The 15000-nt window shown below is 39.6% G+C and overlaps 1 protein-coding gene across 19 annotated transcripts in view; it reads left to right on the top strand.

The window, feature by feature from the left end:
* Positions 1–15000, top strand: part of QTMAN (queuosine-tRNA mannosyltransferase) — a 318519-nt gene that overhangs the window by 140438 nt on the left and 163081 nt on the right. For 18 of the 19 annotated variants that reach the window (XR_013183108.1, XR_013183107.1, XM_077181758.1 and 15 more), the window contains one exon: positions 12448–12557. The exons of the other annotated variant lie outside the window; for it this stretch is intronic. Coding sequence is in view for 16 of the 18 variants with exons in the window: in XM_077181758.1 (XP_077037873.1) it covers positions 12448–12557 (110 nt within the window). In the remaining 2 variants the exon portion in view is untranslated. The remainder of the gene's footprint in view (positions 1–12447; positions 12558–15000) is intronic. 19 annotated transcript variants of the gene reach the window in all.

Genomic DNA, 15000 nt, shown 5'->3' with positions numbered 1-15000 from the left:
AAGTTGTCAGAAATCAATTCTTCCCGTAATTGCACGGGTGTGATAAAAGCTCACACAGGGAATCTGCAAGAATTTACACACACATGCAAACAAATAGCTGCTGTCAGTTCACATGGGAGATCAGAGATGGCCATTATCTCGTGTCAAACCTACCAGTGTGTGACAAGATTGTGGGGAGGAACATGGGGCAGGAGATACGGGAGCACAAGGAACAGTGGTGGAACTCATGACAAGTAAATTCAAAAGGAAAAAAAAAAAACCCCAAATCTAGATTGCAAAAACTATCTGAAGATTTCTGGTCTAAGGGAAACCGGTGTGTTCAGAGATAGTTCTGTGCCCAGTTATCTGGTTTTAATGTAGAGTATCATGAAGAAATGAGCACGTGGAGGACAGGCTGTGCTGTACCAGCATGGGGCTGCCCACGTGAGGCCCTGGTCCTCTTCACTCAGGAGCAAGGGCTTGGAAAGGACTTGTCTCAGATGGGGACAAGAAATAAGTGTTGTGCCTTCTGTGATGGGGCAGCTCTTCATCAGTGAGCCAAGCACGAGTCCTTTGCAAGCTGCAAGGAAGAGGAGCCTGGAAAGGGATTTTTAATACTATTTTGTATTTATTTTATACATATAAATATATATATTATAGCAGATAATTAATATATAACATATTATATATAGATGTATATTAAAAACACATATATTGAGTAGTAACTTGTTCCTTTTGGCAGCACAATACAAGATTTGTGTAGTCACTGTTTGAACTCTCAATTGAAAACTATTTCCTATAGAGACACTTGAGAATACAGTGACTCGTATTTTCCTCATGATGCTGAATATTTTGGACCAAATCTTATCCCATCAAAATGCAGGTGTGGCAAGACAGCAGAACAGGAAAGAAACCTATCCAGAAATCACATTTGAGTACCCAGAAATGCCATTAGGCTCAACATTGTGAGCAGCCTGCAGAGTGCACGTAGATACGGTGAATAAATAGGGCAGACTGAAGACAAAGACGTTAAATACAAGTTTGTACAGTGTTAACTAGAAGGTACCAGATAGGGTAAAAAGTCCACAGGATGTAAAATAACGAATTCAAAATGGGAATTTTTTATCAGTGTCTCAGGAAAGCAATCCAGTATTCCCAAGGAAAAGAGCGCTCACCAGAGCAGTGACACTGCTGGCACGTGGTGAATGAACCACTGCCATGAACATTCATGTAGACATTCAGGTGGAAGTTGATACCTTTTCCTCTTCCACATGTGAAAATAGTCTAACTTCACATTCCTGCAAGCTGGGGTAAAGTTTGGGAACAGATACTGTAGTCACAGAATGATTTAGGTTGGAAAAGACCTCTTGAGGATCATGGAGTCCAGCCATTCACCCAGCATTGCATTGCCCACCACTAACCCATGTCCCCTGATGCCAGATCCACATGGCTTTTAAATCCCTCCAGGGATGGTGACTCTAACAAATAACAAATAAGAAAGTGAATGAAATAATCTGAGAAGTTCAGCCTTAAATGGAAACACAGCTTGGAAGTGCCCATTCTTTGGTTGTTCATTCAGTGATGCCTGATCTTGAAATGTCTTCCTGCAGCAAGGGAGTTTGAGGCACTGAGCCCTTCCAGTGGAAGATGTGTTATTCCTTGATCACTATTTTAAGAGCTTTTTGAAGAGTCCAGCATGTGCTGAAGGTGTGAAAGTTCTGCTATAGTGGAAATCTCAGCATCAATTTCTCCCTCTTTCTTAGAGCATGTTTTCTCAAAGGGCTGTAGGCAGCTTATAGTCCAGAGGAGCAAGCATCTCTAATTTTGATACTGGCAAAAAAAGATGCTCTGTGTTACCTTTGCATTCTTCAGCTGAGAAGCTAGATAGAATTTTGGGTAGTTTGTTGTGTTTATAGTATAGGTAGAACCTCAAGTAGGTGTTCCAAGAGCCTGTGAGCATCTCTTAATTTCCTTCCTACCTGCTCTCTGGTTGAGATGTGGCTAAACAGAGACTCAGAAATACCATATTGTAGTCACAAACTAAACAAAAAACTACAGCTTTGAAAATTTTAAGACAATCACTCCATGCTGAGATGGAATGGCAGGAATTAAGTGAGGGCTGTAATATTCACCTGTGAGGCTCTGAGACCACAAGAGGAAACAGCCTCAAGTTGTGCCAGGGAGGATTAGGTTGGAAATGAAGAAAAAAAATCCTCTCCCAAAGGGCTGTCAAGCTCTGGCAGAGGCTGCCCAGGGCAATGGTGGAATCTCCATCCCTGGAGGGATGTAAAAGCTGTCTGGGTGTGGCCCTTGGGGACATGGGTTAGTGATGGCTTTGACAGTGCTGGGGAAACAGTTGGACTCAATGACTTTTGAGGGCTTTTCAGATCTAAATGATTCTGTGAATCTCTGACTTTTTAGCTTTCCAAAAAAATTGCATGTTTGCCCGTCTTACAGAAAGATCCACAGAGGACACTGAAGGTGTTTGGGTTTGAGTGGTGTTTTTTCTCCCTTGGTTTCAATTGCCTGGGCTCCTGATTAATCACTGAAGCAACATTTGCTCTGTTGGCATCAGCAGTGTAGGAAAGGAGAGGGGAACTATCTCAGAAATACAAAGAGCTGAGATATTTTGTGATCTCTTCCCACTCAAATGTATCCTTCAAATCTCATTCCCTCAGTCGAGGGAAATAATTTCAGTTACCCTGGTCACAGTAGAAAGCAGCCCTCTTTTTGAATGCCTTTTTTCATTAATGTAGATATGTTTCTGAGATGAGAAACGATGTTTCTTCTAATTACGGTTACATGTAGTTAATTTCCTTTTTTTAAAAGCTCAGTGTGAAAGCCAGTTTCCTTTAAAAAGGGAGGGGGGAAGAAAAAAGTGATACAGCTGATGTTCCTGTTGCCTTAGCAACAGATTTATTTATTAGGGTCTGAAATGACATGAGTTAATATACCACATACCTGCTGATCGGCAAACTCTCCTATTTCAGCTCCAGTTGACAATTAAGTCCTGGACAGCTACAGCCAGGGGTTAATGTTACTCATTAGGAGAACTAGGTCATTACTGGGAAATCAAGGCACTTAAGGCAGCATGGATAAAATACAAAATTCAACATCTCAAGGAGTGAGGGTTTTTATGTTAATTAACCTTATTTTCCTTTCATTAAAAAAAAAAAATCTTTCATATATGCATATGACAGTGGATCAATTAATTGGGAAAGGGAAGAAAGAAAAGAAGTAAGCTGTAGTTTACTTTCCTCTCCTAGTTGTCTTCATTTCCTTTGGAAGGGTTTCATTATTTTATGGAAAATTCTTATGTCTATATGATGAGTAAAAAGGGTATTAAAATTAAGAAGGGAATCATCATGGAAATCAGCTTTACCACAAGGGAATGAGCAAATAAAAGCCTTGGAAATGAAAATAAATAAGCTTTGCTAATACCTCACCTAAGGAGCCGAATATAAGCCCATCAGAGCTTGGAGATATTTAGAGGTACTTCTTTGCTTCTTTATTAAGCAGTTACATAGTTATTTGACCTTCAGAAACTGAAACTTTAGAGAACTAATTCAAGTTGTTGGCAAATATTCTATTTACAGGAAGCTGATCAGTGGCGTAGCCAACAGTAACCACTGTAGTTAGTAATTGGCTTCTGATTTCCAGGAAAATTAAATATATTCTCTGAAAGTTTTATTAAGATATCTGAGTGGGAGTTTTAACTTGATAAGTCATAAGTGATTTAATAAAGCTCTCCTGAAAGCCTTTATTTACTAACTTTTAGCAGGCTTCATTTTGATACTGAAGAACTTAATAGGCTGAAAAAGAATGGTATTAAAATGAAACTTATTTTTTTACTCACTGCTTCCCCAAATGCGCTTGGTTCTTTCACTTCTGCTAAGCGCTCTATTTTCTTTTCTGTGTTTAAGCTCTGTGGCCCAATTCTGCTTCTTATTGTGCTGAGACCAATTTTCACACAGAGAAACTTTCCTTCAAGTCCAGGTTGGATTTGGTTTGGAGCAGCATGGTCTTGTGGAAGGTGTCCCTGCCATGGTAGGGGTGCTGGAATAAAATGAGCTTTAAAGTCCCTTCCCACCCGAACCATTCCATGATTCTGTGATTCTGGGATTCCCTCTGTGCTATCCAGATGCTCACAAAGCAGCCACTTCAGTGACATCCTCCAGAGCCTGTTAGAATAAATGCTTTAACCACGGTTGAAAAACCCATTTTGAGTTAATGTAAGACCACAACTGCATCACCTGGACAGTTGAAGAATATTTAGGCTTGGAACAGATGCATCACAGATTGCCCTAACAGCTCCAGTAGGCTTGGCTCTCTCCCTTTTCCCAGGATGGGAAATGCATTTTATAGTGGATTTTTTTTCCCTCCTGTATAATAGTGAAACCCAAGTCTTTGAGCAGAAGCACATGTGAACAGGTGGGATTGAGGAGTCCTCTCAAGGCTTCTCCTCCTATACCTCTCAAAGCAATCCTTTTCTACTCCATTTGCCCAATCTTTTGGGTGAATGGAATAGAAATCAAAGGTTTTGGCTTTTTGAACCTCATCCTTCTGTCTCTGCCAGGCTCAGTTCCCTGGGCATCTCCTCACACATAGTCTTGTGCAGCAAATTTGCATCTCACTCGTTTCTAGTTCCTCAGCCTCTCTCTGTCTCCATCCCTGTCTCTGCAAGGAACCTTCTACAACATATCCAATTAACAGTTTGCACTTTTACTAGGTAATGTTTTGTTTGTGCTTTTCTTTCATCTTGTTCTTCATATGTTCTGGAAAACTTTGACAGGATTTTTCTAGAAGATGATAGTCCAAGATAAGTCTCAATTTTGAGGAACATCATAGGCAAGGGCAGAAGAGGTTTTGTAATCCAAAGTCCCCAGCAAATATAGCAGATGGTGCCACCAGCCCCCTTTGTAAGTCACAGCACCCTGGACCAAAGTATGGGAATAACCTTCAAGAGACAAAAATCAAATATTTCATAAGCAAGTGATCCAGTATTCCTCCCTATTTTCACCAGTAATAGGAGGGTTATGTTTCTTCCATCAAAGCTGTTTTTAATTAGTTTTCTCTCCTTGCCGTGCTACAACCATTCAAGTCTCTTCTCTTCACCTTCTTCTCCTCTCTGCTCTCCTTTTTTCCATATTTTATGCTTTTTCCCCCTCTCCCTGTGTCCTCTAATTGCTGTTTTTTCTCAGCTGTGTTTGCGCAAACCTGACTCAATGCACTGGGTTGATTCCTCATTCTGAAAGCAGGGAGATTTGGAGTTACTTTAATCTTGCTGAATAATGAGTTTCAAGCCTTGGTGCCAAGAAAGTTCCTGGTTGGAAGCTTCTTCCTTGGAGCTCCCAAAAGGATGAGTTATCTCGAGTACCTGAGCTAATTCCTCTCAGGGTATTACTCAGTGAAGAGCAGGATGTACTTTTTGATCCAAGCAGGGCATCTGGTAGTTTTAAGTAGTTGTAGCTTGATTGTGTGAATCCATGATGGAAATCAGAGAGGCCATGGGGTCTTGTATGGTGGGATCACCATTCCCAGGAAAATCTGTAGTAATGTAGTTTTTATGTGGTACTTTATATATAAATTTGTATTTATGTACACTTTCTGTTCTTTCAAGGAACTACTTTAGTAGACTGTTATCCACTTATATTCATAACCATCTTATGATTGCCACAACATGAATTTTTTACCTTATTTTATAGTTGAATTGCAGTAGGATATGTTGTGTAGGGTTATTAGGGCTGTCAGGGTCACTCAGATATTTTATGACCTCCACACAACAGGAAAACCTTTTGTTCTGTCACCTTTGGAACACTAAAGGAAGTTAATTTTATTTTATTTTTTTAAATAAACTCTTTGGGGTAGTCCATAGCCCTTACAGGGTTTTGTTGCAAATTGAAATGAAGTGTTTGGGTTTTTTTAAGTCTGAATTCTCTACTTGGGAACAGCCGGACTGGCCAAGCTGGAGTAAAAGAAATGCAAGGCACTGGAATGAAAGTGCATTGATTTTTACACCAAGGTAACTGAGACCAAATGATGGTCTTTGTCTTCAAAGCTTAATCTCCCTTTAGGAAATAAGCAGGAGGCTCCATGACTGATGCTGATCCTGAGATTTCTTTGGTTAGGGGACGTGCAATATTTTATTTCGAGTTTTTTCTTCATGAGTTGTGAGGGGAGAAGAAGAATCTAAACAATAAACTCCCAAGGTTCTTTCTTGTTTCTTTTTTTATGAATCTCTTGTAGATAACAGGAGATAGGAGAAAATGCTTTTCCAGCGTAAAGCAAAATGCCACCCATTTTTCTCAGGCCAGCAATTTGAACAAATCAGAGGGTAAAATACACACTCCTCACTGTAAATACGTCATGGGCTCTAATAGAAAATAAAACACTGTATTTGCCAGTACTGTTTGGCTGCTTTTTGCCTCTCCAGTGCCATTTTTTAATTCCTTGGCTTGCAGAGGTGTTCTGAAAGCACAGGCAAGGATCAGGACCCTTTTTTGCTTGTAGGACCTACAAATTGCCAGCTGAAATTTATTCTGTAGGGTCCTTTTTCATGCAGAAATATTTTCTTCTACTTGACTCCATTTTCTGTGAACTGAGGGGGTATTAAATATTGTGGTAACTTTTGATGCTGATGATGCCAGACAATGTTTAGAGGCACAATTACAGCAAAGACATTTTGTAGAGCAGATCAGCTGAAAAAGAAAACTCACTGGACTTAACTACATATTTGCAGTCTACCTCAACCTCATCTTGGAAATGTAAAAAGATGGAAAAATACTGTGATAAATTGAATAAATGGAAAGCAATTAACTTTTCCTTCGTGTTTGCATTTTCACAGTTATTTCTTTTTTCCCTGTTTCTTTTCGAATTGTGCTTTCCTGGCAGTAACATTTCCTTTTTTTGCATTTATCATGAGCATTGTTACCAGAATTTGGTATTAGAATTTTAATTTTTTTTGTCCCCTTTTTTTCCTCTCATAATCTTAACATAGAAAATGTATGTTAAAGTAATTTGATTTAGGAAAGTCTTCTGTCCTCTGTGAAAATAATTCCTGGAATGTATTACATTTCATGTACTGAATAGGCTTGTAACATGAGTCCTCTTCTATAAGAAGAATATTATTCTACTAAAGTATTTACTGACTGTGATTCTCACCATATTTCTGTAAATGAAAGCTCCTCTAAGACCATATCTTGCAGATGGGGAAACCTGGACAGAGCTGTCTTGTGGGAAATCAGTGTCAGGAAAAGACCAGAATTCTGCAATTCTCTGTTTTGAAGGCCAGGTTTATCTTTTATGGCCACACTTCGACTTTCTAACATTATTTGATTTTAATAAAAGTTTTTCTGAGCTCAAGATTTAATGTGAAATATCAAAGTGTAATACAGTGTATAGTATAATGGAGGGAAAAAATCTCTTATATTGTTCTTTAGATTCAGTTTGGATGAAGTGGAGCCTTGGTTTTAATTCTGTAGGGTGTGTGTAGGTCTTCTATTTACCCTGTATTTATCCTTTTCCTCCCTGTGTTTGGATGTGCCATACTTTCTTAGTTTTCACAAGGAATATTTTAATTTTTTCATATTTTTTTTCTCTTCTTGTGTTTTTCTTACTCTTTAAATTGCTTTGCCCAGTACTTCTGCCTTCTTTGATGCTTGTTACTTCACTTCCCCCCAAAAAAAAGGATCAATGTCATCCACGTCAAGGTCTGTGTCTTGGAAACCTCATTTCCTTTATTTTTAATTATTGATTCTGTGCTCATGGACTTGCCCAGCCCAGCCTCACACGTTCCCTGTGCTCTGCTCCAGCCATGCTGGCTGTTGTCCCCTGTCCCCTTCTTTTCTCCCAGGATGTCTCTTGGCTCACCAGTCCTTGATCTCCACGATTGCTGCCCAGCTTCATCAATAATGAATGATTCTTCACTGGCCTATTTTATCAGCTGTTTTCTAGCATTCATTGTAGTCAGGCAGAAATCCGTCTTTTTCCTCTTGCTAGATGTCCTAACAAATTTTAAAATACATGAAATTAAAGTCTTGCTTCAACTTCTGAGGATTTTGTGCCATTTCCCACCTTGGCCCATCAGACATGAAGGTGATTTTGGGGAATCAGGAGGCAGGAGGAGCTGCAGCCACTGTGAACTCCTTGGATTTAAGACACTGTACAAAGTGAAATACAAATTGTGCCTGCACAATTTAGGATTCTCTCCCTCTGAAAATCTCCCATGCTAAATGTTCTAAGATCAACCCTTTTGATATTGCTTTTGTAACCCTTTCAGAATGTTTAGCACCTTACTGGTGGGACTCCATGGTCTTCAAAGTGCTTTCCAGCCCAAATGGTTCTGTCATTCACAGAGATGTCACCACTGGGCTGTGGCTTTCACAAGCATTACATGGCATTTATGGAATATTTTCTCAAATATTAAGACTTTTTCCCCTGGTTTTGCACTTTTTTAAAAACTGATACATGCATTAAACCCATCTTTTAATATGTATTTTTAATAGACTGCATTTATTTTCCCCCTTTGAACAAGTCCTTCTGCTTTTCCACAACTCTTCCACTTCTTAATTGCATTGCTAGTTGTGCCTTCTTCCATATCCTAAATAACTGTGATTATCACCATGTAGGATAAGTTTACATAGACTTAAAAAATTAAACTAAAGTCAGAGAAGACCATATGGGTTTCTTACTGAATTTCACCCAAATTCAAGAGATGAATATTCATTGAATAATGTAAAGGGCCAAGTTCTGCTTTTTCTTTTTTTTTCCTGTTTTTTAATAATGTGTTTCACATCACTGGTTAGGGATGTGGGTGACAATAACTCCAGTTTAGGTGGTCTCCATGTACTCTCCTTCCAGTCCCAGCAGTAGGTAAGGCTCAAGGGCTCAGGCTGAATTCCCAAAATCCCAAAAGAGCAGAAGGATGTTTTGGAGAATGTTGCCATTGATTGTAGAGAGGAGCATCATCATAGTGCTATGAGGTTGCTTTTTACAATTACTTTAGGCTGAAAAGTGGGATGTCAAGTCATCAATTAATCCTGACAGCATCCTTCTGTGGTGAAAAAATAATATTGTCACACCCATTTTATGGCAGAAAATCTAAGGCAGAGACAATAATGGAGGCTCAGTCGTGGTGGTGCTGCTCCCACCACACTCCCATTCCCGGTTCAAGGACACTTCTCAAAGTTTTATATCAGATTACAAAGTGAAGTCACTAAATCAGAATGAACCCTGGGCCACATCCCCCAACCCAGATCACTAAACCTCAGCCATTTCCTAAGAGAGACTTCAGATGTCTCTCTTAAATTGTGGGTTAAAGTCAATAATAAAAACTCCTGGATAACAATGAGAGCTTTGAATATGGAGATTGAACGTCTCCAAGGCAGGGCACTCGAACCTGAGCACAGGTGTGGTGTCTGTGCCTCTTTTTGGCATTACAGTTGTAGTTTGGTCATTCTGTTTTTTTCATGTTCTTAGGATGAAATTTAGAGCATCTTCATACCATGCCTAGTTCTTATTTTTCCTTTACTAGATGCATATCAAATCAAGTGAAAATACAAAAGCATTTCAAAATACCTCAACTAAACAACAAAGCCAGACCCTGGAGTCACATTATATTGATTTTTCTCCAAACATAATATCTTAAAAGAAAAGTTTGCATTTTAATATCAGGCTTTTATACTGTTTTGCAGTTCTTCTTCAGGAAATGGAGTATATATAATTAATACTGTTTAATAAAGCTCAAAAATGCAACAGATGCAGCCAAAAGTGCACATCATTTTGAGCAGATCTTTACAGAACAGACATTCCATATTGTGTTCATCTTTTTCCACGATCACTGCTATGGCAATCTGGTGTGTTTAGCAGTTGTTGCTGAGTAAGGCAGACTGGATTGTATATGATTTTTACCATGTCAGCCAAGAAACAGAGCTCTCTCCTTTTTGATGCAGCGAAGAGGTGGTCTTGTACTATTTATTTATTTCTACCAGGATCAGTGTATACCTTCAGTATTCTGCAAGAATAATAATACACTGCAGTCTGTAGGTGCACGGGCCAGGAGGTTTCTGGAGGTCTTTAATGAAAATAAAATGCTTGTGGTGTGGAGAAGTCACAGGAGCTGATAGAGTCTCTTAAGATGAGCTCCCAAACAGAAAAGCTACAAGATTCACAAAATGTGTCATTAAAATCTGGGAGTGTCACCTAAAAGGGAAACATTTTATACTGGGGATGGAAAGAGGATCACCTACAGCAGAAAACCCGCAAAAGAGGCTCCAGTGCAGAGGAAACGTTTCCCCTTTCAGCATTCCTTCTGGGTGCCAAATTTTCCTTCTGTTCTTCCCCACCTATTAAACAAAGCTGCAACTTCCAATTCCTATCAGTTTTCCTAAATATGTGCAGCTTATGTGGCTTCGCCGAGCTGTAAGGCTCCGCGTTCTCCTGCCAGCTCCTTGACAATGTGGCTCCAACAGCATCCTCCACTTTTGGCTGCCTCTGGGACCCCTGGTCTCTTCTGGAAAGCGAGAGGGAAAGCATATCCTTTGCTGGAAGGACTTTTTGTGACTGCAAAGCTGATAGCGGGGCTGTGAAGAGCTTGGAAGGATCCCTGTCAGCGTCGTGGCTGTCGAGTCTGTCGGCTCCGCGCGCGGGGACGCGCCGGTCCGCCGGCACGAGCTGAGCCAGGCTGGGCTCGTGGCATCACTCACAGAGCACACACAAAAGCCTGTCCAGGGGAAACTGAGGCTCAGGGGAAACTCCGTCATGAATTGCACCAACTCCCAGCATTGTAGGAGTTCTCCTTGCAAGCATTCATAACGGGGATGTTCTCTTCCAGCCAAATCCGAATCCCCGCGATCCCATGTTGGCTCTTGGAGCTGGGCATTTGGAGGGAGCTCAATACTGGCAAAAGTTTCTGCACAGAAGTTACCTACCAGAAACAGGTGGCTCTTTTAAGCATGAGGATGCAGCAAACTAATAGTCAAAGATCTGGGATCTTTGCAACTGGGAGAAATCCACCCTCCAAACCAGTGCTTGCATCCACTTGGGTTGCTGGAATTGCCGTGAAAACTCCTGGTTCACAGATGTGAAACAAATTACAAAGCTTATGCAGTTACATTCCTCCTTATTATTGGGAACAAAACAAATTGGGGGATGGAGGACTTCTTAAAGTGATTATTGTCTGGCTTTATATTAAGAAAATGTGTCTAATTCTAAAAAGTCTACAATTCCTGGAGGTTTCTCAGCCTAGGGAAGTCACATTAATTATAAGATTAATTTATTTTAATTCCCTAAACCAAAAATATTGACTGAATGAGAAATTAACACGTGTAGAGCTGCAGATGTCATTTGGCTTCAGATTTCCTGAATGATATAATTATTAATCTTTCATATACTAGTGTGAGAGACCTACAGATTCCATTCTACAAAATTACTCTGTGAAGAAAGACACTAGGACAGCTGAGATATAGATTTTTCCCTTAATACAGGAAGGAAAATGGTGGAATTTTCTAAATAATAAATAAAACCAAAATATTTTAAAGGCATATGGTGCACATCTGTTGAAATACAATAATTTAAAGCAGAGTAATTAAATGCAAGATATAATATTCACCTTAGAGTGAGGAAATTATCTCATTCCATTTTTAATATAACTTAAGGAATTTGGGAATTTTAAATCATTTGTGAAACCTTTTGAACCTTTCATTCTGTGCTAGTAAAGACGATAGGTTGGAAAATTGGGGGGGTTAATTTATTTTTAGATAACCTAACTTGCATTTCATGCCATTGAGTGTCAGACCCATACAAACGTTTAATATTATCTTCAACTGAAATTATAAATAAGTACAAGTTTCTATTATTCTGCTTTAATTTACAGTTAACTCCTTAAAAATCTAAAGGTAGAAAATGCCTTGTGGTAGTTTATTCCTTTCTTTACCCAAAGCACTGAATGGATCAAAAGCTTTTAATGAGTATAGCATGAATTCCTAAAATTCCAGTTTGAGAAATCCTGTAGGTTTAGGAGAAGTTTTTGTTTAACCTGTTTCTCCTGAAAAAAAAAAAAAAAAAAAAAAAAGAAAAAAAAAAATAATTGTAATGAAAGTTATATGCATATTTTTCGACAGAGAAAAAAAAAAACAACCTTTTTTTTCCTACCCATTTCTTAAATTGATTTTGTCTTCAGGTAGGTGCTCAGTCTGTCTCACTTTCAAAGCTGATAATTTGAAGAGTAAATGCATTGTTTGAGGACAGGAAAGAGATAGGGAAGAATCTGATGAAACTGAGTTTTGATCCCAAGTGCTGTGTTGAGGAAAATGTTCGACCATGCAGGAGAAGCAAAGAGGGAAATTATTTGAATAAATTCAGTCCCCAAAAGTACAATTTTAGAGGAATAGTGTTTTGGTAAATAAAAAACATCCCATAATTTCACAACTAAATGTAGACAATGCTGAGATAAATTCTGTTTGTTTTAAGGGAACATGACAAAGATCCTGAAACTTTCTTTAAAGTCCTGATGAAGCTGAAAGAGCAAGATCTGCCTTTCCATGTGTCCGTCCTCGGAGAGACTTTCAGTGAAATTCCAGGTACCCTTCCTTTTTCCTTTACTTTAAAGTTACCATAGAGTAGGTACTTTCAGAAGTAGTTTTCATTTTCGTATTTTTTATCTTAAAGAATGTGCTTAAAATTTTCCTAGTTGCGAAACTAAATAATATTGATACATTGTAAAATTAAAATTATTAAAGACAGTAAGCATTTTTTTATTTTTACTTGGCAGGGCAAGACCTTATTTATGACTTGTGGTTCAGTAACACTTATTTATTTAAACAGAGAGATAGGTGTGGATGATTGGATGGTTCAGATTGGAAGCAAAATCTTTCAGGTCAGGGTCACTCATATGAAATCCAGACTGAGATTTTAGCAGGTGAAAACACTTAGTTCCCTCTCAAATGTGAGGTTGAGGACTGCTGTGGAGAGCTTCTGGTTTGTATCTGGCATGAAAGTGATCATTAATCTTTAATATTTTTATACCACTCTTTTGGACAGTCCTTCCGTTTCTTGGCTTCTGCAGAACCACAACTCAGTGAACAGTTTCACCTGTCTGGAAAATAAATTGATTTTATTCAGGCACACAGTTTTGTGCCTGAGATATTATCTCAATGAAGAGAATAATCAAATCCTGTACTGGGTGCACTTGCAATAAATTAAACCTTTTAAAAATGTACAGTAATGACAAGCGAGTGTCAAAATATCTGATGTTTTAGCTCGTATGTGTTTTCCAAAGTGTAGACTTGCATCCCTCAGCCTCATCAGTCTGTAAAAATAGACTGGGGATTAGTTTATTTGTCAGTTCTGTCATATCTGTTGCCTGCTGGACTGGTGATATTTCAATTGGTTTGGTTTTGATTTTGCCGTTTTTAAGACACCAAGAGGTTGCTCTGATCCAAATAACTTTTGGGTCCCCAACTGAGACACAGCTGCGTTGGAAAAAGAGGCAATAATTCAGTAGCAGGAAATTCTTCGTGTTTTCTGTCCACTTCCTTTTCAGACAGTTTTCTGAAAGCCTGTTCTTCCAGGCAAGCCTTATCACAGATCCCAAGGCAACGTTGCTTTCCAGACTGAGCACACCAGATTTCTTAGAAGGAGAAATTTCTAAGGAATATGTGACAGATAGGAATATACGATGGTGCGCTGCGGGAACAGATTCTATTGACACTCATTTTGGATGTTGTTACATATCTCATTTGTGGCTTCAGTACTTATGAATAATGTAGATCATCCTAAATTTATGCCAGTATATCAAATCTATATGCCGCACCTCTTGTCTTGTCAATTCATTCATCCTCGTGTATAAATAGAGTCTATAGAAGGGGCAGTGTGGTGAAATGTGTCTCATCTCCATGGATCTGATAGGGCCATACTCATACAAATGACATATGCAGGTCATTGCTAACAAGCACCAATAAAACCTGTTGCACATACTTTATTGAAAATCTAGTTAAGAGGGTTTTTGCAAGTTCTTTTTGGTTTTCTTTTTTTAAATAAATTGTTGGCACTGCGTTTCCGCTCCCTCCAATTATGGGACCAAATTCCCTCGTCATTATAAATGCATGTTTACAGTCGTTGGTGACAGAAAAAGTGGATAACATGTTTCATAATTCGGCAACCATTCATGTCGTTGAAACACCCATTTTTCAGTAGCTTGCTGCTTCGAAGCACACAGCAAATATCCAGCAGGAAGTTAGGAAATCTGTACTTTTCAGTGCAGCTGAAGCTTGGCTTTAGACTCCAAAGGAGTGAAGAGTTACAACTTAAGGATTTAGACAAACATGCTCTGGAGGGGCAGATTTTCCCCAGGGGAAGAGAGTGAAGAGCTCCATGACTGGCTCTGGTTTGGGATTTGTCAGCAGTGAGGGGGGAAGGCTGGCAGTGTCCCAGTGGTAACCAGAAGTTGCTCCTTATGAGTGGAGTTGTTGTGTCTATCTCATCTTTGATCATCACTCACATTGTGTGAGCACCGTTTCAGTTGGAGATTTCAGGCCATTCCCTTTCGTTGGTGCTCCTCTGTCCTGGGGTTTGAGCTGCACTTCCCATGTGTGTTTATGGGCCATCAAATTTTGGCTAGATATTGATAGTAGGGAGTGTGTGGGAGAGGCCATCACAGACATCTGAGCCCAGTACCAAGAGCCAGCATCTCCATCCTTACCCTAATGCTGCCCCAAAAAACCTGCTGTCCTCCAGCCCTCCCAGCCATCCTCATTCCCCCTCCACCTCCACCTTGGAGCTCTGGAACACTCAGACATTCCTCAGAACCTTGACTGTACTCCCTCCAGCTTTTTCACCACCCCTCCATCCAGTCTGCTTGTTTCCACCCTGCTTGCCAGCACATCTTCAGTCTTTCCTGTTCTCTCCATCTGGTTCCTTTCTGTGTTGCTTCTTCCTTTCCCAGCCCAGTGCTCCAGTCCTTTCTTCCAGACATCCTAAAAGCACCCACATGGAGACTGCTGGGTTTGCTCTGCAGGGCTCTGC

The sequence above is a fragment of the Agelaius phoeniceus genome, chromosome 7 (assembly GCF_051311805.1).
Source record: "Agelaius phoeniceus isolate bAgePho1 chromosome 7, bAgePho1.hap1, whole genome shotgun sequence".
Classification (NCBI taxonomy): domain Eukaryota; kingdom Metazoa; phylum Chordata; class Aves; order Passeriformes; family Icteridae; genus Agelaius; species Agelaius phoeniceus.
This window is presented reverse-complemented; position numbering and strand designations above follow the sequence as displayed.